This window comes from Cavia porcellus, unplaced genomic scaffold, assembly GCF_034190915.1.
Source record: "Cavia porcellus strain 051 isolate PalLab524CR breed Dunkin Hartley unplaced genomic scaffold, mCavPor4.1 scaffold_2, whole genome shotgun sequence".
Classification (NCBI taxonomy): Eukaryota; Metazoa; Chordata; class Mammalia; order Rodentia; family Caviidae; genus Cavia; species Cavia porcellus.
In genome coordinates, this window is record NW_026947485.1 from 28,771,903 (window position 1) to 28,796,488 (window position 24,586).

The 24,586-nt window shown below is 40.6% G+C and overlaps 1 protein-coding gene across 2 annotated transcripts in view; it reads left to right on the plus strand.

Annotated features, from left to right (window-relative positions):
• Nucleotides 1–24,586, plus strand: part of Snx10 (sorting nexin 10) — a 66,015-nt gene that overhangs the window by 32,793 nt on the left and 8,636 nt on the right. For both annotated transcript variants that reach the window (XM_063239667.1, XM_063239663.1), the window contains 4 exons: nucleotides 10,246–10,292; nucleotides 20,005–20,091; nucleotides 23,016–23,116; nucleotides 23,722–23,820. In XM_063239667.1, the coding sequence (XP_063095737.1) occupies nucleotides 10,269–10,292; nucleotides 20,005–20,091; nucleotides 23,016–23,116; nucleotides 23,722–23,820 (311 nt within the window). In that variant the 5' untranslated portion in view covers nucleotides 10,246–10,268. The remainder of the gene's footprint in view (nucleotides 1–10,245; nucleotides 10,293–20,004; nucleotides 20,092–23,015; nucleotides 23,117–23,721; nucleotides 23,821–24,586) is intronic.

Consider the following 24,586-nt stretch of genomic DNA (forward strand, 5'->3'; position numbering starts at 1 on the left):
GCTTGAGCCCATGTGGCATGACTGTGGTCACTGGGTCCATTCCTACTCTCACCTCAAGTGCAAAGATGCCGTACCATCTCACCACTGTGAGATTTGTACTCTGAGAGACTCTTCTAGTCCTAAGCTTTGCCTCAGTATTCTCTTGCCCCTCTGATTGGCTAGCATTGTCATTTTCACACACGAGGACTGGTGCTCACTAGCATAGAATCCTGGCTGCTGCATTATTTCTGGGCATTGCATTTCTCCATTCATTCCATCAGTGTAAATGTGAATGGAGACTGCTGTTGTCTACAGTGTGTGTGTAGGATGATAGAGACCAAAGTTGCTAAATAAATGAGAACATTGAGGAGCTGTGGTGTGTGGAGCTTACAGTTTGGTAGGAGAAGCCCCAATATTCAATAAGGGTAAAAATATTATTGTGATTAGAGCTGCAGAGGAAGATAATATAAGGGAAGAGTACTAAGGATTTGACGTTGCAAGAGAGAGTTAGATTAAGCTCCCCTGCGTTAGTGAACTTAGATAACTGAGATCTGAAAAGTGATAGGTGGGTCACTTTCCTGACAGATGAGTTTGAATTCCCATTGTTGCTCTTCAGAAAATTGGTGACCCTGTGGTAGTGACTTTGTGCAGTTTATTTCACCTCTCTGAACCTTAGTGTCATCGTAAAGTGGGTGGTTGTGAGAATTTAAAAAAAGCAGTGTGCATAACATTCAGCACAGGACTGGCACACTAGTGTGTAAATGGTATCTGTGTTTATTATGGTTTGTGTTTTCTGTACTAGAAACTTCAAAAAGATTCTTTTTTTTGTCTTTTTCATTTTTATCGGTACCAGGGATCGAACTCACGACCGCCTGCTTGCAAGGCAGGTGCTTACGCCGCTGAGCTAAATCTCCAGCCCCCTTCAAAAAGATTCTTACTTAAATCTTTTCTTATTCTGTAGCAAAAACTACTAAATCCCCAGGAGACATGTCCTTATTGTCTAAGTTGTGGAAGAAATCTTTAGTTTGCTTTGAGACACAACTTACTTTTTCTTTCTGATCTGTGGAGATGTATTTGTAAGGATTATTTCATCTTTTCATTGGAATAATACAATTTTTTTGTGGTGCTAGGGATTGAATTGAGGGCCTTATGCAAGCTAAGCAAATGATCTACCACTGAGTTACAGCCTTAGGCCAGGAATAAAACAACTTTTGCACTTTCCTATTGTTACATTTTGAAGAAAAAGGTACCAAGAATTTAGTCAGTGGTAATACTTTACTGTTAATTGCACATTTGCTTAAGTTCTTTAAGAACATTATCAGATTTAATCCTTATAACAACCCTAAGAAATAGGTACTGTCAAGATCCTCTTTTTTTCCCTATGAGAAAACTAAAGTTCAAAGAGGTTTTGTTTAGGCTCACACAGTCATGATGGCATCTTTGGGATTTGAACTCATATGTGAATGACTAAACTTGAACTGTCTTTTAAGCTAGTTTTTGAAGATGATCAAACCTCTGTGTCAGTAGAGGTAGGTAGGCATGTGTCAAGAGGTTTATTACAAATTGGCTTATGAGAAATATCAGGGACCTCTAGAGAACATGAGGAAGTTTAATGAATTTATATTTATGCACTGTCAGTAGAATTATGCCAAATGAGTAACACACCCTTAATCCTATCTTCACACGTCCTGGATCCTGCCACCTCTGAAAAGCCCCAGCTCGACTGCATGAGGCATTAGGGGGACAGCTATATTCAAGCCATAACAAGGAGTTTCTATTTAAAATAACATTTTGCTTAATCCTTCTTCTTGCCATTTCTGAACCTTAGTTCCTGCTAACAATTTTATGGTTATTATAAATCTTAGTTTTACAATAACAACTCTGAGGAGCTCTAGTGCATATCAACTAGACATTAAATATGCTCATGAATGTTAAGAGTTTCTATTTAAAATAGCATTTTTACTTAGCTCTCTTTCTTAACCATTTCTCTACCTTAGTTCCTGTTAACAATTTTACAATTTTCAGATCAATTATTTTTCCTTGCCTTAAATTCATTTGGGAATTTATTCAAATCATTTAGAGGCAAGAACAGGGTAAATGATAAATAAATAGTGTATTCAGAGAGGATGAAGGTGAGATGGTCAGGAATCAATGAGATTTAAGGCCCAAGATCCCATCGCTGACGAATGCGAAACTAGGCTTTGCTCACTTCTAACTGTCTGGATTTGTAGTTCTTATTTTATTTTTCTAAGAATGTGAATCCGGCTTCAAAAATTCAGTGTTGTTTTTTACTGATCAAAACTGAGTAAAAATACAACCTAATGTGCCAGTGAAGGCTGGAGAAATGTGTAAAGCTGCTAGAGAGGAAAGGAGCTAAGTCTTGCTTCTCCAGGCGGTTTCTTTCCTAGTAATTGGTTTTTTCCCTGATTTAGCAAAAGAGGAATAATGATGGCTCTTACTTTTATGCTTATATGTATTTGTTATCTGAAGTAATGTATTTTAAAAGGTTAACGGTCCAGGAATATATAAAGTTAAAAAAAAAGCAAGTTCTTTTCTCCCCAGTTCTGTTCACTTAGCCTATATCCTTCTGGAATTTTTATTTGCAAAATACATATGCTCATGAGAATGTATACATGTATATTATGTATACACACAATGGAATTACATTGTGCATTGTTTAGCAATTTGCTGTTCCTGCTTTGTTATCATGGACACCTTCCCATTTCAGTATTTACGGGATTCATTTCTTTCTTTTGCATTACAAGGTATGTGTTCCATGAATGTGCCTTACCTCCTTCTTCTTTTTTTTTTTTAAATTAAGGAGAAAAAGAAAAAAAAAACAGAACTAGGGTACAAGTTATACAAAATTTCAGAAAACATAAACAGTAGGAAATCACTAGTTAGTAGATTACATATGGTTATCTTAGAAATAGTTGTTCAAGTTACAAAATCAAAGCATATAAAGTGGACTTTCAAACAGTGAGACTGGAAACAGTTTTGTTCAATGATCCAATAAAACTCAGTAATATGGTTATCTATTTTATACACTTAAATATATATGCGGTTATATTCTTTTTTTTTTTTTGTCTTTTTCCTTTTTATCGGTACCGAGGATCGAACTCACAACTGCCTGCTTGCAAGGCAGGTGCTTATGGCGCTGAGCTAAACCCCCAGCCCCACGGTTATATTCTTTAGAGCACTTTCTTTTCCTTTCTTTTGTATAATGACAGTTACACATTTTGGGTCTTATTACTCCCACAGTTCTTATTACTTTTTTTTTTTTTTTTTTTGAAGAGAGTAAAACGAAATGTGACATAACAGAACAGAGTCAGTCAAATCAAAAGGATGAACATAATAGATAATGTAAAAACAAAATACTAGGTGATCAACAATGGTTACCATACTGCCTCTTGCTATCTTAAAAAGAATTGCCTATATCATCAGTTATAATAAAAGTGAACAAAACAGTAAAGAATAAAACCAAAACATTGGAAACATTACAGGGCTTTAAAAGAAGATAATAGTCAACCGGAATGGTGCCTCACCTTCTTTAATCATTTTCTCAATAATAAGCAATGAGTTGTTTCATCTTGGTCACTTAACAAACAGGGCTATAGTGAACAGTCTTAGACCTGTGGATTTGTCCCTGGAACAGGTCTTTCTAAAGGATTCCTTTCCAGAAGTAAGGGTATATGTGAGCTCCAAACTTCTAAATCTTGAGAAGGTGGAAGTTTGAACACTGGCCTATCTCAGATGAGACCCTGCCTTCTATGCCCACTTCTTTCATAAGGCAGGCAGGCAGGCAGAGCCAGTGCCTGGGCAGAACTGTTCAGTGGGGATGAGGACTTCGGAAAAAAAGAGCCTTTTCAGAATTAGGAAGGCACAATTTGTTAACTTTGGGTGTTGCATCAGTCCATATGCATTTGCAGAGAACACTACTTTGTCATTTCTATTCCTAGTAAAAAGCCTGTCTGGGTTTTTGTTCCACTGCTTGAGTATATTTGTTTTCCTTTCATATTTTGTGAATCTTTGGACTTTGAATTGCTGGTGTGTAATCTCAAGGGTAGGTTTCTTTGAAAAAGACTCCCAGTGGTCAATTCTCTGAATCCTTTCCACCGCCCTTTCCTGGCCACCCTACTTTGGCCAAATGCCCTTCCCAGGTGTATTGCAGACCCTTGAAGTGACAGATTCAGCATTGACAGCTTGCTGAGGTTTTGAGGAGGCAGGAATGAATCCCAGGCCAGGAGGTAGTGAACGAGCCCTGCTGACCGTGGGGTACTGTCATGACTTCACCGTTCTCTCCTTCTCAGTGTTCAGCAGTGACATACAGTATTCTAAAGGGCTTCACAAGCCAGTGGATTTTTTCACTTACACTTTACCAAGGGTTTTCAGTAATGGCCTCTGGCAAGTTCTAGTCGAGGGGCTGGTGCTTGTCAGATGCTTTCCTGTGTCACTCTGCCACCTAATTTCCCAATACCTTACCAACCTCCACCATTCTGTGTCAGACATCGCTATGTGATCACGCCCCTTCCCCATTGGGCTGAGCAGTGCCTTGTGAGCTTTATTAACACTCCAGGAAGCCACTACTACTACAAGGCTGGAGTTGGTAGAATAGTGAGTGACCCTGTCATGGTCCATACTTGGGAGTGGACTTGGAAATGCTGAGATGAGTGGAACTCAAAATTGGGGAATTCCTTTTTTTCTCTGCGGGGCTAGAAATTGAACCTGGGACCTTTGTGCTGTGCTAGCTCCTCCTCTCCTTTTAAACATCTTTTTTTTTTTTTTTTTTTTAAATTTTGAGACAGAAACTTGCTAAGTTACTAAGGTCTGTCTCATCCTCTCAGAGTTTGAGATTACAGGTGTAATTTGCCATGCCTGGCTTATGAATTGTGAATTTTTTTTTTTTTTTTTGTACCAGGGATCAAACTCACAACCTTGCACTTGCCAGGCAGGTGCTTATACTGCAGAGCTAAATTCCTGGCCCGAATTGTGAAATTCTTGTGCTGCTAAAATTTAAAAAAGAAGGTTGCGAGTCTTGCACAAGATTGCTGATTTTTTACTTTTTATATTAAAGATACAAAAATAACTACCTTCATCAGATATGCTCTGTATTTTTATAAGAAAAAGAATATTTTGCTGTCTCCCCCATAGGGCAAATATAACCTCAGAATAAAGGAAAGTCCTTTGAGATTGAGTCCTTTTTAGAGTGGAGCGTAATGCATTGTTTTTCTTTTTCCTCTTTTGAGATGAGCCCTTAAAAACTTGATTAGGCCTAAGTGGCATTTAGGAGCCCTTGTTGTAGGATTCAGATCCTTAATGTTCTATTTTAGGAGTTCTACAAAGCAGTGAGGACCGGACACTGGTCTTGGAGGATGCTTTTCCATCCAAGAGCCTTGGCTTTCCTCAGGAAGGTAGAATAGAAATTCACAGACTCCCAGGAGACCTTTCCTGTGACTGAATGGTTCAATACTAGTAGGTTCAAATGCCCTGAGGGCTCTCTTGGATGGCTTGATAGGACTATTTTCTTTCACATGCTCCAAAGTAACATTAGGAGTTAGTTTTTAGATCTATTTTTAAAGATTTTTTAGTAGTAAAATTTATGTTGTAAATTTTTATTTTTGCATCTCATGTACAGCTTTGTAATAGTCATAGAGAGGGCAGTTTTATTGGCTCACCTTTAAAATACTGTGAAATCAGTAAATTAAATAATATGAGTAGTCTTTTAAAACTAAGACTGTGAGTTGGGCCTGGTAGCTCACACATGTAATCCCAGTACTCCAGAGGCTGAAGCAGGAGGATTGTTGAGAGTTTGAGGTCAGCCTGGGATACATAGCAAAGACCTGTCTCAGAAAACCAAACCAAAACCTGTGTTAAATCTAAAACTGTAGCAAATGCCGAGGCAGCAGGTACAGATACTTATCCCCATGGCCTCTCTGTGGCAGACGTTGTACCAGCTAGTTAATGAGAAGGCCTTAAACAAATCAGAGTGCAGAAGACAAGTGGTGAGAGAAGGAAGTGGACTTTGGAAACACTAGGAGAGAGGATTTTCAAGGCTTGCTGATCAGTTGGATTTGGAAAGGCTGAGAAAGGAAGGAGGCAAAAACAGTTTCGGGAATCTGAAAGCTTTTTAAAAATTGTGAGTTTGAGTTTTGTAATGTTCACTGCTATGGGCAGAAAAATGACGGACTCCAAAAATTTAAAAAAAGTGCTGTATTAGCTGAGCTCAGCGGAGAGAACACTGTCCCAGAAAAGCAGCCCGGGAAGTGTGGCCTGAGCCAGGGGCTGCAGGGAGTTACACAGTAGCAAGCTGCAAGGGGAGGGGTCAGAGTCTTAGGATGAGTTTGTCCCCATAAAAGGAACCAGGGAAGGGAGGGGGGGATGGTTTACATGGTTGGGATATTACAAAGTTGCAACCTAACTGGCAATTACACAAGTTTTACAGGAAGAGAACAAGTTATAGTAAGTACAGTACATTTTGGATTTTTGAGCTTATGACATTCACTTGTATTTACTTTTGATTTAGGATTTGTGTGTTAGTGCTTCCTAAAATTAGGAAGAAGGCCCTTATAGGGGAGCCTACCCTTTTCTGCCAGCCCAGGAAACATCACAGAAGAAGTGGGCATGGGAGATTTTAAGAACCATTTACAAAAAAACCCCCAATCCAACCAAATCATTAGAGGTAAATTGTAAGGCTCTCCAAGTCCCCTACTTTCTTATTATATCCTCTCTGAAAATCACAGTGCCGTGACTGCTGGCAACCCAGCCATCTGAGGCTTGAAACTAATGCCTTAAAAATTCCTAGGCACTGATAAAAGTGTCTAGTTTATAGCCCAAAACGCTGAGAGAAACTGGCCCCTGCCCTCAGCCAGATTCCTTACACTGTCATGTGAACTCCACCCACCGACTGTGGCCCTGAACACCTCTAGGGGAACCTCTTCCTGCTCCACAGTCCTGCTGCAGCTGTGCTGTAAGTAAAGTTTCTCAAACAGGCTTTTCACCACCCACTTTGACATTTGGTGCTGCTTTCTTTGCCGTCTGAATCGACCATCTTGGAATGGTTTGGGGGACTCCTTTGAGGAATCTCCCTTGTAGCTGTTTTGGGATGACTTCAGCTGTGGTTTTGGCAGGACAGAGTTACAAAAGAGAGAAAGGTGGAGAAGGCCAGACCTAACTAAGACAGCTGCGGAGAGTGGCTGGGTGGCATTTGCTGGCTCTTATAACATATGTACCATCCGCAGGGGAAGGGAGGAAGACCAGCAGAGCCCATCAAGCTGGTGTAAAAGCAACATGGCATGGAATTTATTGTGTCTGGGTGCAGGCCCACAGCGGGATAAGACCGTCTGCAGTGAACAAAGAGAAGTGTGTCCTTTTTTATAGGGATGGAGAGAGGGCAGGGGTCATTAGGCAGGAAGATCTCAGTAAACACCTGTGGTTAAACTTCTCTGGCAGTGCTGCATTTCAGTGGGCAGAGTCTTGAAGTGTCCAGTGTAAACTCTTTGGTGTCTGCAGCTGTCCCTAGACGTCCCAGAACTTGCAGAATTTCTTGTCCTGTCTTACCTCCTTTCCGTGCTCGCCATGCCTGTGTTGGTACTGAGCTGAGTTCCTGACTGAGGGCTGAGTTCCCTGCGGAGAGTGTTGAGCGTTGCTGTGGCAGGCAGGCTGGGGCCTGGGAGAGTCAGGTCCCACGTGAGCCGTGCAGCTCCGAGGTGAGTTTCTGAGGTAGAGTGGAAGGAGGGTTGGAACAGGAGATGGCAGAGGAAGAAGGGTAGGGTCAGGTCCAGGTAGGACCCAGAAAACCCCAGGTGATGCCAGGAGAAGCTTCAGCTTGGTCAGACCTGTGGGTGCCCGCATGAGTGTGTTCTGGCCTCTAGGGTCAGGTGAATAAATGTGTGGAGTCAGGCCCAGAGTTTCAAGTAGAACTTGTTAAAACAAAATTTTAGTGAGATATGATCCATACCATAAAATTTACTCATGGTTTCTAATATATTTACATCTTCATGCAACTCTTGCTATGGTCAATTTTAGAGTATTTTCATGATTTCAGATAGAATTGGGTTGTCTATTATTGAGTCGTGAGAGTTCTTTATATATTCTAGGTGTAAACCTATTGTCTGATATATGATTTGCAGATATTTTCTCATTTTCTGGGTTGTCTTTTCACTGTTTGATGGTGTCCTTTGAAACACAAAAGTTTTAATTTTCTTGGAGTTCATTATTTTTTGTTACTTATGCTTTTGTCTTATGTCTAAAAATCCTTGGCTTAATTCAAGGCCATAAAATTCTACCACTGTTTTTCTCTATGACTTTTAAAGTTTTTGCTCTGATACTTAAGTCTTTGATCTATTTTAAGTTAAATTTTATATTTAGTAGAAGGTAACTTCATTCTTTCCTATGTGACTATTCACTTAAAAAATCTTGTCCATAGAGCTCTCCATGTGGCTGAGCACCATTTGCTGAAAAGGCTGTGCTTTTATTGTTTTCCGTCCTCCCCCCAACAATGATTTGTCCAGCTGTGTGTGGGGATGCACACTGTAATCCAAGTACATGGGAAGCAGAGGCAGGGGGATGACAAGTTTGGGGCTAGCCTGGGCAAACTGGTGGGACCTTATCTCAGAATAAATAATAGACAGGGCTGGGGATGTAGTACCTCTGGGTTCAATCCTTAGTACAGCAAACAAACATTCAAACCCAAAAAACAAAACAAGCCCTAACCAAGCTTTAAATTTAAAATGAATCTCACTAATGAATTATCTTTAAGACCTGAATGTAAGAAATCACTGATTTTTAAGTAGGAGGAAATGAGCAGCAAGAATAAACTTGGCTTATTTTTGAGTTTTCAATAAAATTATGCACATTAGGTTTTACTTTCTTTGAAAAATACATATTTCTGAGTTTAGAAGTAACAAATGTATTGTAATCTTGGAAAAGTGTAGAAAAGAAGAAAGTAAATAAACAGTTGTAATTCTACTATTGAGATAACTACCATTAACTTCATCTTGTACAGGCTCCAGTTCTTAAATAACTAAGCAAAAAAATAAAAAGGTACTTTTCAAAAATCATTAAACAGTCAAGTGTGATAGCACATGCCTGTGGTCCCAGCACTGTGGGAGGCTGAGGCTGGAGAATTCTGAGTCTGAACACAGTCTGGGCAACTTAGTGACCTAGTGAGACCCTGTAAGCAAAATAAAAAGTACAGAAGAGCTGGGAATGTAGCTCAGTGCAAAGGCCTTGGGTTCAACTCCTGTTCCAAAAGAAATCACAACTTCTCCAACAGCCTCGTCCTTTAATATTCTTCTATAACCTATTTATAATGGCTAGTATCGGTACACCGCAATTCATTTTTCTAATTATGGGCACTTAGGTTTCCATTTTTTTTTTTTTTGGTGGTAGTATGGATTGAACCAGGTTCCATGCATGCAAGGCAAGTGCTCAGTCACTGAGCCAAATCTTCAGTTCTTTTTATTCTGTCTCTGTCTCTGTCTCTCTGGCTCTGTCTCTTTGTCTCTCTGTTTCTCTCTCTCCTTTTTTTGTCTTTTTGAGACAGGGTATCAAAGCAAAGTTCAGGCTACAGTTGAACTCACTTTGTAGCCTAGGGTGGCCTGCAACTCCCTGCAATTCTTGTGGCTCAGCCTCCTGAATGCTGGGATTGCAGGTGTGTGCCACCATGCCTGGCTTTTATTCTTTATTTTGAGAAATGGTCTTGCTAAGTTTCCTAGACTCATGTCAAACTTCTGATCCTCCTGCTTCAGTCTCCCAAGTAACCAGAATTATAGATAGGTACCATGATTCCTGGTTACCTGTGTGAGTCCTATGACCTCTTGTCTCATTCTAGAGTAGTTTAAGTGTCCCAAGATGACTTGTGCATGAAGGTTTGAGCTTCTGGTAAACCTATCAAGGCTTTTCCCAGTGGGAAATTTCTCTGGGTGTCATTTCCATTTTCATCTATCTTCCTGCTGGCAACAGCACCATTGCAGACTCTTATGGCTCCTTTGCTCCCCTACATCTGTAAGTCTTCTCCAATTTCCTAAGCCTCTAGCTCCAGCCTGATTGCCTGGCTCTGCAGTTTAAGGCCTGAGAGCATCCAACTGCCTTAGGCGCACAGTCTCCCAATTCCCACTGGAGACTGATGCTCCTTGTGGCCTGTTCAGTTGTGGAAGAAAGCAAGGAGCAGAGATCACAGGCCAGGGACTGTGGGAGGCAATGGGAGGTTTATCCACACCAGTGTGGAGGTTCCAAGTCATCTTGTGCTGCCGTCTTGTTTTTCAGATTGATCGTATCCTGTGCTGAAGATGTTTCCAGAACAACAGAAAGAGGTATGTCATCACATATCTGAATATAAATAATCTGTGCATTTGGATTTACTGCAGGTTACTAAGTTGCTCAGTAACCATAAACTCCTGGTATTGTAGGAGAGAGCTAAAGGAAGAACAAAATACCCTCCTTTAGGCATGCTCCCCTTTCATAGGTGTGTCTGTGGCCTTTACTTTGTGGTCCCGGTGACTAGCTGGAGGGCACTGTGCCACCCACTCCTTGTCAGAAGCATCTTTTCCTGTGACTTATATTCCCCTAGGCTGTGCCTCCCACCCTTTGCCTGGAATCTTCTCCCTCTGGTCTGCCTCTTTTTCACTGACTCCTCGAGTTTTCCCACTCTTGGGTGACAACTGGGGAAAACTGCCATGAGCATCACGTTTGCCCTGCTTGCTGACTTTTGGGTCTCAGGGCATTTTTCCCATACAATCTGGGAAAAGCTGTGTTTTTCTGATTATAGTCTTCCTCCCCTAGCCTCCAAGTCTAGCTTCCTGGGCTTCCTTCTGGGGGCTGAGCTAGTACAGTTGTTTGTTGGTGTCCAGGACACATGGATTCTGGGAACCACCTGTGGATACCCAGATCTGCAGATGCTGAAGTCCTTCACGTAAAAAGGCATAGTAGTTGCATAAACCCTGCAGTGTGATGCCCAGATGCAATGTAAATGGCATGTAGATAGTTGTTTCGCTGTGTTGTCTAGGGAAGAAGGAGCAGAAAGATAAATCTGTATGTGTTTGGTACAGAGGTAGGGTGTTCTTGCTCCAGTATTGTCAGGGCATGCTTGGTTGCATCTGTGGATGTGGAATGTACAGCTGTGGAGGCTGGCTGTCCCTTCAGTCTCCATTTCCTCTGGAGGCCATCACAGGCACAGTGTGGTCCAGAGTAACCCATGATAGTCCTGTTAGACTCCCCAGCACCCAAAGGTTTAGGAAAATGAGGCTACTCAGGCAGGACTTTGCAGGTTTACAGACCTAGCAACCCAGGGCCAAGGGCGAAGTCTGGGTCTCCCTTTGAATCGGGCGAATTCTTCGCACACAGCTGAATGGGCCTGACACTCCGGGTGGGGGTCCTAGCCCCCTTCCCACCATTGCACTACTCCAAAGTCACATGTAAAAGTTTTCCTCCTGGCAAGCAGAGATGGGATGATTTTCCCTAAAAGTGACAAAGACCTTTTCTCAAATTATCAGAAGCTTTTAGCTGTCTCTGCAAGCCCAGCACTGGGAAGCTGAGGCAGGAGGATCACAAGTGTAAGCCCAGCCTGGGCAACTCAGCAATCTAGTGAGATCCCACCTCAAAATAAAAGATAAAAAAGGTCTAGGATGTGGTTTAGTGTGAAAGCCCTGGGTTTAATCCCCAGAACCCAGTACTGAGGAATAAAAAAAGCAGCTCTCTTTTAGTTGGTTGGTTTAATCATTTGATTTATTATAAATTCATTTTAATGGCAAAAAACTAGACATTCATTTTAACCATCTACATGAAGAAAGCATGTATTTACTTTGAAAATGTGCTTTCTTATACCTATTTATTGAATGATATTTTAGCATTGAAGAATTTTAAGCTTAAAAGTGCTTTATGGAAAAGGAAGAACTACTGCAAATCCAGGTGTAATGTTGAAAAATTTATGTCAGCCTTTGTCAGTAAGAAACACATTTAACATAAACAGTTCACCCTGGGTGGACTGTAATACATGACTGTTGATTCCCTCTCTGTTCATTCTCTACAGCCAGAATGATGATCTTTCTTCTAATACATTGCTGTCAGAACTGAATCACAACTGCTTCATTTGGCTTCTGGGGCCCTGCAGGGCTCAAACCTGATTCCTTCTCCAGACTTGCCTCTCGTTCCCTGGCACTACACCAGCGTGCTTCTTACCGCTATCTGAGCTCCCTTCTGTGGAACCTTGCATGCTCTGTGCACCCTTGTGGCCTGGACTTTACCCACTGCAATCACGTCTTCCCCCCCGCCTCTCACAGTGTGTCAGTGGGCTAATATCTCCTCCTGTAGGCCTCAGTGTAGGATCAAGAAGAGGCTTTCTACAGCCTTACTTAACTAAAGATACTTTTATGTTCTCGCTTATCCTCAAAACACTGTAGTTAATGCCAGTTAGGGTAGGGGAAGTCTTATTCAGTGGCCTCGTGGCTGGTTGTTGGCTAGTGGAAAATAAGTCTGATTTCACCTAACCATGCAAGTAAGGGTCAAATGCAACATCGCTGATTGTTTTAGAATATAGACCAAGGTGCAGTGTTGGTGTAAGCACTTTCCACGTGGATGTAGCAGACATTACTAACTAGTCATGAGGTCGGCATGTGAATTAAAACCTAGTTGCCATCTTTGTGCAAGATTCAAATGGCATAGAATGACATGTTGGTTCTATAGGACTGGTAGTGCTAGTCTAGAAGTTTGGCAATTTTTTTTTAAGATTTGGGAAATGCAGTGTTTCTTGTTAAAACAGCTTTATTACTATAATAAATCTTGCAAGAGGAGAAAAGGGGAAGAGAGTCTCCCTTGTTAGTTAAACATGTTCCATTTGCACATTGGTTTGAATTCCCAGGAGAGCAGTATCCGGGCTGATGGATCTTCTCCATAAAAAGCCCTTGGCATTGTGCCATTGTAAAATTAAAATGAATTCAGATTCATTCATGCATGCAACTTTAATTTACAATTAAAATATTATGGTTACATATTTAATAAGAATAATTAGATGGACCCAACTGAATCAACTTTTGTGTTTAATGAGACAGAACCCTGAATCCAAATGGAAAGGCAGGTGGCTGTGACAGGAAACACAATTCAGACATTGTCTTTTGTGGAGTCAGGCAGTTTTGCTCTTTTTCTATTTTAATGTCCAGAATGAGCAGTTTTATTTCTCTGCACCACTGAGGACCCTTGTTCCCAGCCTCACTGAACCTTGTCTTCTGTGGAGAATAAGCAGCTTGCACCTGCAGGACACGGGCTGTTCTTGGAGACTGACATCCGGGCGTTGACCCTCATAGGCACTGCTCCCTCCGGAATGGCCCAGGCTTGTTCTCTGGCTCTTGGCATAACTGGAGCCTCCTGCCCTGGGTGAACTGAAGTGTATTTGTTTGTGTCTGTATTTGTGGGAGTTGAGCCTCTCCTGCTCTTTTGGACCATGGTGGCCACATTCTTCCTTTAGAGATTTGTACTTCTGGGAATAATATCTTTTTCCCCCTTCTAAATGTGCACACTCTACTGGAGATAACAGCAACTCCCAGGCAACTACCGGTTATTGGTAGCTGAGTGACAGCTAAGCCTCCATTCTCTTGGCTGAGAATTCCCATAAAGCAGGCCCACGTGGGCCCAGGGCTGTTGCCTGCACTGCTAGGACTGACCCTGCCACTGAGGGAGAAGACAGGGCACTGCAGGCAGACAGGAGGGGCGTGTTGCCATTCTGATGAGTAGACTCCAGGGCTAATGGTAACATGTTCAAGACACACTATGCTGACTGATGGTCACATTTCTGACTTGTTTTAGGAAAGCATGGAGCTTTTTGTTTTTGCCATGTCAGGAATCAAATCCAGGTGTTACACAAATGCTTTACCACTGAGCTACATTGGAATACTGATTGAAATGACCAGGCTGAAAGCAGAGAACGTCCCTGAAAAATAAATAAAGAGTATTGCCTGGTGCCCTGTGACACTGGGAACTGTGAAGGGAAACAACAAAACAAGGCAAAACACTGTTTCACAGGGCTAAGGACGTAGTTCAAGGCAGAGCACTTGCTAAGCATGAGTGATGCCCTTTGGTCCTCAGCGGGCACTTGCGCATGTACACACACACACACAACACACACACACAGCCAAAACAGAATCTCAGTCTCTCACTCTCTAAAGCCTAAATTTGTTCTTTTTCTTCTTTCTTTTTTTTCCCCCTCCTTCCTTCTCTGGTTCTCAGCTTCTGATGTTATAGTGTTTCTAAGTTTTCCCATTAAAGAAAACAAAATGAAACATGATTTCCGTGAAAGGGAATTTACATTCTTCTGTAAGAAAAAAAAAAGCAGCTGGGAATACCCCAGAGTACAGCAGGATTCAGAGAATGCTGCTGTCATTCTGATTGCAGCGTTTTCGTTACAGTTACCCATGTAACTGTTCTTTGCTGAGCCAGCCTCAAAGAAAAAGTCCACCCCCTCAGTCCCATGTCCTCAGCCCACTCTTTTTCCTTCCTCTAGATTTTAAAAGATTTGTTCATTGCAGAACATTTTTGGAGCAGTATTAACGAGAGAATAAAATGTGGACTTTCCCCCTAGTCTTTTTCTATATGTATATGAATGTCATTTTTAGAAAATTGAGATCATAGAATTTATAGTTTAGTATCTGACTCTTCCAGCTTAGTGTTCTGATACATTTCAAGACACATTTGCAAACTGTGATTAAGTTAGAAGTAGCTTAAGAGAAGAAAAATTAGTGAACATAAATTTATCTCTGTATTTGTCTAGAAATGAAAAAGGAGTAACTTTATTGTAGAGAAACTTTATTGCAGTGATTGGACTTAACATCAATGGTAGAAAGTTGTTGGGGAAAGCAAGGCCCCTCTCTGGAATGTGATAAAATAGCACCTTCCAAACATGTAGAACCACAGTCTAATCCAGAGACCTCCTCACGGGGCGTTACTACAGGATTGTCCAAGTGATCAAAAAAAGTGAAGTCTGAGGAAGCACCATGCCAAGAGGAACCCAAGGAGACATCATGACCATAATGTGGTAATGAATGGGAGGAACACAGTTTTAGAATAGTATGTTGCTTATTCTGGTATTTTACGAGGTAGCCAGGAAGGTAATTTTTTCCCTCCAAAATAATGTAACTATAGTAAAACTGAGCATGGAGTTGTAGTTACTGTTGCTAACAGATCCCCTGGCGAGCACATATTCGCAAGTACAGGCTTTGAACAACATAAACCAGAGTCTGAAAACCAGATCCAAAAGCTTTACTGGTCAGCTGAGAGTGAGCCAATTGCTTAAGTTTTAGAAGCCTCCTTTTTCTTATCTGTAAAATTGAGATGAAAAGGTTATCTTGTGTTTAGGATTGTTGTAAAGAGTGAAGGAAAAGATGTGGAATGGTGCGGTGCCAGGCACATGCCAGTGTCCTACACAGGTGCAGTGCTTTGTAAATGGATTTCACCTCCTATCAGAGAAAAAGGGGAAGAAAAGCTAGAAATAGCTAAAAGGTGGGCCTGGATTGGGGCTCATGGAGAAAAGAGGGTCCACTGAAACCAGAGAGTGGGTAGCTACAGGAAACCCAAAAATGAGATTTTCCCAGAGGCAAGAATTCTCCCTTCCTTATAAAACCTGCTTTCACAGGGAGAACTGGAAAGATCAGCTAGTTTAAATTTTTAATTCCACTCTGCCTGGTGTTTTCTCTCATAGTAGATGTAGTCATTAGGCCCAAGAAGTCATTAAAGTGTTTAATAAGGTTATTAAATTGACTAACTGCTACTGCGGAAGCCATTTCCATAGAAAATCCATAGGATTCTAGGTGTGGAACTCTGGGGCTGTCCCTCTGTGGCTGACAGGCTGTCAACACTGCCTTGAAGGATGGTGGGTAGGTCATGAGGGATGCGTCTAATTAAGAGATTATAGGTGAACCCCGGCTGCCTGGGTAAGCTGTCCGTAGCTGGAAGTGTGGTGCAACTCCACTAATTCCTGCTAATTGCAGGGGAGAGGAGGAGAGGCCCATCTGAATTATAGAATATTTTAAAATAAATGTACTTTTATTGCATTCAAGTACATATTTTAGCTCCAACTAGGCTAACAAATCGTTGCCTGATCCACGACTTTGGGGACTAAGTTATTGAAGCTATCAGAATGGTTTTCAATTATTTCTATGTAAATAGGCACTTCTGGAGTTCTTTAGGGTGCTCAGAAACAGTTTGCTCTCACAGATCTTAAGCACTGCTCTGGCAGCCTTCTGCGTTAATTGGCACACCTTTAGTGGAAGAGGTTGGTTAAATTAAGATAAACATTAGACCAGTTGCAAAATAACTTATCATTAATACATGGAGTCCAGCAATCCACATGGATGTGGTTTTTATTTTAGCTGAAGTTTAATTTTTTTCTTCCCTGAAAGCAATTTGTTTATTCCACAGGGATTCTTTGTTCATTAGCTTATATTAATGGGTGTGTTGGACGCATCAGGCACTTGGGTCTCAGGGGACAGCCTGTGCCGCCCTGTGGGAGCCAGAGAGTAGAAGATGAGGCTGAGAGATGGTGATCTTAGTACAGGACAGTGAGTGTGCTGAGTAGGGACTGGGCCCAGTCAGTGGGCTTCAGGGGCTCAGAGGAGAGGCAAATAAACCAGACCAGGTGAGCCAGAGGAGGATTTCCCAAAGCAGCACGAACTGAGTTGCATTTAACAGTCAGTTGCAGTTTGCAAAACATAATAAAAGAGAAGGAGCGAAAAAGAAGAAAAAGAAGAGGAAGAGAAAGGAGGAGCAGAGAAAGGAAGGAGGAGAAGAAAGGAACAGGTTGGGGACAGCACTGCAGGCAGACAGGAGAGTGGGTTCAAAGGCATGGGGTATAAAATAGCACATTGTGCGTGGGGTGTAAGACCCCCCCCCCTTTCTCAGCTAACAGTGAAAGGCACGAAAGACTGTGTTGTGCTAACCAAGGAGTTCCAACTTAATCTGGAAGATTACTGGGCAGCTTTTGGTGGGTTTTATACAGGGATGTATAAACGATGTGTTTTGAAGTCATTCTTGCCTCAGTGTAGGGAATTCACTGGATATGAGCCCAGAGCCCTTACATCAGTGTGGGCAGCAGATGCTTGAGTGAGGGCAGTAGCAGAGGGAATTTGTAGGTGATTCCCAAGAAGATAAATCTGAAGAGCTTGGTCAGATATAGAAATTGAAGTTCATAGTTTTTAGGAGGTGGATGAGCCAGAAGTTACATCTAGTCTCATGACCTTAAGTCATTACTTTTTCCATGAAAAAGGACGTGCTCTTGAGTTCATACGCTAAGCGTGGGACAGTAAGCCCAGCATGGTGGGACCTGCCTGTAATCCCCGCACGCGGGAGGATCACTGAGAGTTTCAGGCCAGCCTCAGCTAGAGTGAGTTTAAGGCCAGCCTGAACTACGTAGTGGGACCCTGTGTGAAAAACAGAGGAACAGTGGTGGATAAGTAGGGGAAAAGCCCTCCCACAGAACTGTTTGCCATTACTACCTTCATGGATTATGATACTAATGTGTGTTGTGTACTCAGAGTATGTAGCATTGTAGTAACTGGATTTTATAGGTTTTGTTCCAGATCTCCCTCTTTTTGAAATAATAAATGTGTAGCTAAATGACAAATGTGTTTCGCTGTCTTTTCATTTTTGTTTAGTCTGTATGAAGGTCACTGGTTCAGTACTAAGAGCATGTCTTCTTTCTGCTGCTGCTGTTAGACTCTGAGCTGCTGGAAATAGTTAATCTCCTTCTCTGGAACATCCAAGCTCTTCTGCCTCTTCCGTGGGAAAGTGGTGCTGCCATCACTCTCTGAGTGGCTTCCATGTGAGCTGGTGACAGTGCTGTGCCCCCGTCTGGATTAGGAACAGTCCTGGCACTCACACTGTTAGGGCCCCATGAAAATGGTTAATTCCTTTTAAAATTAGAAGAATTAATTTTTATTTCAAAGAATGGCTTTAATGTGTCCTATTAATATATTTGCCTTTACACCAGTAGTTATAAAGTATAATTTTATTATTTTTTGTGGGGAAAGGATCCTATGAAGGCAAAAATAGTATCTAATGCCCATGAAGCACACAGATTGTGTGTAGGGTTGGGGGAGGGAGGGGCGGACGTGTGGTTTATTACAGATTTGTTCTCTTCTGAACCTATTTTTAACTTTCTGTTCATTGATTTATTGATAATTAATTCCTTTTAAGAGCTGTGTTATGTGAAAAGTATTACAGGAAAATGAGTTACATACACACACACACAGGAGACAGGTAAAAAGCATTAACTAAGAGCAGAGCCTGTGAGTTCTGCTTCTATTTACTTCCCTAGGTGGGATCTACTGTGTCCCCTACCCAATCACACTAACTTTCATTGGAGAATATCATGGGTATCTTGAGTTAAAAAATTGTTTTTATAGTCACTCTTACAATTTAGAATTATGTTTCAGCAAGCATGTCAAAATGTTTAGAGCATTGCTGTATTGTTACCTAATTGTTATTCTCTTTCTCTCTCTTTGAGAAATCATTTTATTAATTTGTGGTGCTGCCATGGAACCCAGGGCCTGGTGCATGCAAGGCAAATGCTCTAGTACTGAGCTGCACCCTCTGAACCCTATCTGAACCTCTCAGCCTTGAGAAATCATGTTAAAAAATACACAATGAAAGATTTAAAAATAAGCCTTTTGGGACATTAACTCATAATGCTTATGTACCTAGGGCAAGCAATGGGACCGAAGTCCCAAAGGCAAGAACAAAGCGTGCGGTTGCCTTAGATGTGAACATTGGCAGTTACTTTCAAGGAATGAAGACTGCTTTTTTGCTTAAAAAAAAATCTTTTCTGCTGAAAATTTTTATTTTATTGTCTGCATAACAAAGTGGAGGTGCTCATTCGAAAGATCTCTATGGTCTTTCTTGCTGTTCTATTTTGGAGTGAAAGATACTGTAAGAAAATGAGCTTAAGACACTATTATCGCAGATTGAGGTGGAAAGCACAAGCTCAGAGCAGGTGCCTGGGATGAACTCAGGCTGCCTCTCACTGTGCTAAAACAAAGTGGTAAAAGATGGCTGCATTTTAGCCTAATGCTCTAGTCTTAACAAAAAGCTAAAATATTTAAAATTAAATTCAGTTAGCAGTTTGATTTCTGAGGGAACAAGTTACACATTAAAATTTATCATTCCAGGTATCATATCTTTAGCTGTAATGTGCTTACATATTTTTAAACTGAGCCTGTTTAGTAAAGAGCACTTTTTTTTTTTTTGTCTTTTTCCTTTTCGTCGGTACTAGGGATCGAACTCATGACTGCCTGCTTGCAAGGCAGGCGCTTATGCCACTGAGCTAAATCCCCAGCCCCATAAAGAGCACTTTTTGAAAAGTATTTTCCGTGTTACCTCATATTTCTAATTTTCTGTTGCCTCATATTTCGAAAGGAACAAAAAGTATCCACTGTGTATTTTTTTGACCATTTCTAACCTTTACCTGAAACAGAGATATGACGATGAAATGATACAATATATGAGAAATATTTTTAAAATAGAAAAGTATGGTATGAAAAAAGGTGTCCATCTTTCTGTTGAGAAGTTCCTACCGCATATGCTCACGAGGCTGGGCTGTGTACACACAGGCAGTGTCACCTCTCGTGGCTTGCTTTTCACTCGTGGCTTTTGAACTCCCTTTTCTGTCTTACAGAAAGAAATTTGCCAGTCAGGGCCTGTAGTTTTAATTTAGAGATGATGAAAGTGAGAAATGACTGCATTTAAAATTTGAGAAAAATGTGAACTTATTTTTCATAATTCAAAATGAGACATCAGTTATAGAGCACATTATCCATAAGCACGTCCAGCTCAGTTTTGCATTATTTTAAAATTCCGTTTGTGGCCAAAAGTGTTTTCTGGATTTGCTCGTGGTGCCTGATTCATTAACTTCTTGTTTTTTAAAGGATTGCAACCACGCTATCTGAAGCTCATTGTAGTTTTGCTCTTGGACAGTCACTTCCCCCTGCTCTTGAAGCCTGACTTGCAATTCTGAAACAGTTTTCTTTCTGTACCATGCCCTTACAGGAATTTGTAAGTGTTTGGGTCCGAGATCCTAGGATTCAGAAGGAAGACTTCTGGCATTCTTATATCGACTATGAGATATGTATTCATGTAAGTATGCAGTTGGTAGTCAATCAGTAGTCAGTGGAAATTATGGGACCTTTTAGTAGCAGATATTTTATTGGATGCTATGGTATACTTAAAAGTGAAACGTTTCCCGAGTCAAAGAATTTAATTTGAATGATTCCTGTACTAATGCTTTATCTTAAATGAAACAGTAAGATGGTTCCTGGAGTTGAAAAATACTTATTTGAAACTCCTATACTTTAAAAAATATTAATATTTTAATGTTTATTGTCTTCATCTGTGAAAATGTGAATACATGTAAAATTCATGCTTAAAGAGTATTTATAACTCACTAATGCTGTTTCTTTATAATTTGTTATAACATTCCTGGATTATATAGTACCTGATAAATCTAAAGTTTGAGAGAATATAGAATTTCTCAGGAGGAAGGATATATAAAATGTTTATATGTAGAATCAGAAAATAGGAAATTATGTGCAATTAGTTTGCGTTAGTCTAGATTTTGAGTAACAATATGAGGAGTAAGCAATTGGGAATGATACACCGTATTCTGAAAATACTGTCGTAGTCTCATGAATAATTTGTTGTGGTGTGTGGCCTTCTGTGATCATCTTGAACAAGGGTCAGCAGACTTTTCCTGTACAGGACGAGGCAATAAATACCGTTAGCTTTGGGGCCCACACATCTGTGTTGTGGTGCTCAGTTCTGTTGTAAGCCGGGAGCAGCCATAGACAATACATGAAAGAATGAGCAGATCGAGCCTCATAAAGCTATTTACAAAGGCAAATGGCAGGCTGGACACAGCCCATGAGCTATAGTATATTGGCCCTTGATCTTAAAGGTAGTCACTTTTCCCATCTTGTTTAATCTAAATTTTTCTTGGGAGCATCAAAACTGGCTCAGAATTTGTCTGAAACTACATAGCACAGTAAAATGTAACCATCCTTCAGTCTCCTGCTGTAAATTCCTACATTGGCATATGGGTCAGCCAAACCCAGTCATAAAATCTTTTAAGTGTCCTCAGTTTAGAAAATAAACCAATTAAAAACTCAGAATTTTATTTTATTTTATTTTTTGATGATGATTGTGTTATAGGCCATTGCTAGGAGTGGCTGTCTGCCTCTGGTGCCATTCACTGGGGTTCCCCAGGCCATTGGTAGGATATGCTGTATATTTTTATTTTGTTTTGGTTTTACCCATAAACTTACATCAGGGCTATGTTCTGTGTAGAATATTATGAACACATAAGAATAAACATGAAATAAAATGAAACTATAGTTGCCTTTTGACTGCTCATAAAAAATTATGAACCTGTATCATCCACTATATGGGAGGCTTGAAATGTAATTATTCTTAAGAAATAATGAGAGTATAGATTCTTCTTTGCTAATAAATAACACAGCATGAATTCAGAAATCTCTATCTGGAGCCAGAGACAGTAGGGCTACATGAATATTATTTGGTGGTGTTCTGGCATTTCTCTGCAAAGCTGATAAGTTGACAATGAATAAATCTTGGCTTGGATATCAGAAACAAACAGCTTTAGAGGAACTTAATCAGTGAGTGTCTCAGCATCCACCTGTTGTAACATTAGAAGAGCGTTGGTGGGCCTAGAGAGTTCTAGATTGCCTCTGTTAGATGCTGTGCCTGGGCAGGTTTGCAGGCAGAGAAGCTGGTGATTAACTCATTTAAATTAACCTCAAGGGAAATAATAGCACCCAACTCAGAGATCTTGATATTTACTTGGGATTTTAAATTAGTAGAGGATGGAGCTGTGTAGATCATCATCTGTATTATCCTGAGCCTGTCCTTGTCCTAGTGAAGGAAGAACTCAGATCTGAACCTTATCTTGGTGAAATCAAGTGGATCTTTCTCTGCAGACACCGACAATGATTGTGAGCAAGCAGAGAAATCAAGGGAGTTTAAATTGATTGACCCATTTGGGAGGTGTCAGGAGTCCCTGAAGTAGCCTGATGCGCTCTGGGGAGAGAATACCAAGAGGACACCTGCCCAGGCCTTGGTTAGGGCACTAATGGTTGTGTAACTCAGCCTGCTGGATTGTCCCCACAGAGCGCATTAGAAGGTGGCCTGAAATCCACACCGCGTTACTGTGCCATAGACTCCTAGCAGCATGTTTTGTTACCGTATCATCAAAGGGGAATTTAGATCACTGGCTGCTTTGGAGGTGGGTTTCTTAACCTGTATGCATCCTGAGGTTTCTGAACTTTAGAAATATGAGGAACTGTGCCATAGATTTCATGGGAACAGTTTAAGAACTAATGTACATAAGCACTGGATTTCCCAGCAAAAACAAAGACTGAGCTTACTACCTGGGAGAATAATATTTTAAATAGAACAAATCTTAGCAGCAGATGTTTTGTTTTTCATTTGGCAATGTAAAGATTATGCAGTAGAATTTCATAAAAAACAAAGATCATCTTATTTTTTGAAATCAGAAGACATAAATATTTGTTAGTTTCTGATTTTGTGCAAAGAGTATTTACCCATCTTCTGTTTGACCAAAGGAAAAGCATTATGATTTACCTTAGAAGTGCCTTTTTCCAAATCTTGCACAGAATAGCTACGGGGAATCCAACATAAATAACTAATAATATTAATAAATAAAATTTACCAAGTGCTTGCCGTTGATCTTGCAACCTTCTGACATACATGCTCACAGGTTCATCCCTGTTTTATGTTCTTGTCTTGTCTGGGAGAGGAGGAAGTGCTGCTCTTCCGCTGAGCAGTGATGTCAGGGCTCCTTGTGACCAGCATGACCTGTAGGACAATCATGTGGAGGAGAAGAGGTCCAAGATGTAGTGGAGAGCCAGGGGAAGCCGTCTCTAGTTGCAAGGACTCTTCCATCAATATGAGATCATATTATGTGTTATAGATGGAAGGAAAGCCTTTTCCCTCAGATGAGGCTTATATTTTCTTGTTTTGTACAGACCAATAGCATGTGTTTCACAATGAAAACGTCCTGTGTACGAAGACGATACAGAGAATTTGTGTGGCTGAGACAGAGACTCCAGAGTAACGCACTGCTGGTGTAAGTGACACTCCTCAGAGTGTTCTGAGGAAATTATTACAACCATCAAGTTAAAAATTGATATGCATTAAAAATCAATACAATAGGAAGAGTTTTATAGGCTGTCTTCTTGATTGCAAGGTATTGCTTCAGTTAGTTTTGTGGCTACTGCATCTGATTTTAAAGTTTATCACTTGAATTTCACCAACTTTTAGGGACATTGACCTGTAAACAGCCTGGAAATCTAAACAGGGTTTTTCTTTGAGACTTACGTAATAATTATATAACAACTGTGTAGTAATTATTATGAATAAATTGCCTACACTTAGGGACTTTTGATTTTTTAATTTTAAAAACAAAGAATAAAAATGATACAGAACTTCAAAACAAAATAATAGGAAGTTAACACTGGTTAATATGTAGTGTGTAATTATCTTCAAAGTAGTTGTTCAAATTACAAGTTATAAGCATGAAAAAAACGATCAAACAGTTGAACAATGAAAGCACAGACTGCTCTTTTTGATGAACTAATAGAGATTAGTAGTATAGTTATTATCTATCATGTAAGGACTTCTTTTAATTACCTTGATTTAGTAATGAAAAAAAATTTTTTTTTCTTACTCAAGGCAACTGCCAGAACTTCCATCTAAAAACCTGTTTTTCAACATGAACAATCGCCAGCACGTTGATCAGCGTCGTCAGGGATTGGAAGATTTCCTCAGAAAGTGAGTGAACAGAAATTCTGTGGCCAGACCTGAAATGTGAGCACAGGGAACTGAAAGCTGAGGATGCTGTAGAGGGGGATTTTACTGCTCTTAGACACCTGATTGATACTCAGCCAAGCTCACAAATCCATTTCCTGTGGTAGAGTGCCATCTTGTGGCTCAGATCATATGGTACATATTTGGGACTGATTTTCTAGAAAAAAAAAAACAATGAATAATTAAGTCAGGGGTGGAGTATAAGGTCTCTTAGGATATAAAGCAGATACAGATTCTTTGGGAGTTCAGCTGACAAAAGTAAAATTTACCAGAAAATAAATGTGCCTTGTTAGACAAAGGCCCTTCTTAAAAACTGTCCTCATTTATAGCATTTAGGATTGACAGGCTGAAATTGTCTTTACAACAGGCTGCTTATAATACCCTTCTAGGCCCCTCCAAGTGGAGGGCTTAATTCTTCCCTTCGGAGAGAATGTGTGAGAAGGAGTATCAGTGGTGTCTGAATAGTCTCAGTGGCTGGATTACTCAGTGATGGAAGGTACTTCCATTCGAGCTGCTTGAATACACACTGTGAGGATTTCCCTTTGTCTCACTCTTGGGAAGCTTGTCAAACACTGGCTTGCACAGTGACTCTGAGGCTTGGCTCCTTAGGTTCAAATCCTGGCAGTGCCACTTACTGGCTGGGAACTTGAGCGAGTCTTTTCCTCTTCTGTGCCTGTGTTTTCCCATCTATAACATGAGGTAATAGTAGAACCTGCCTCATAGGTAGTTG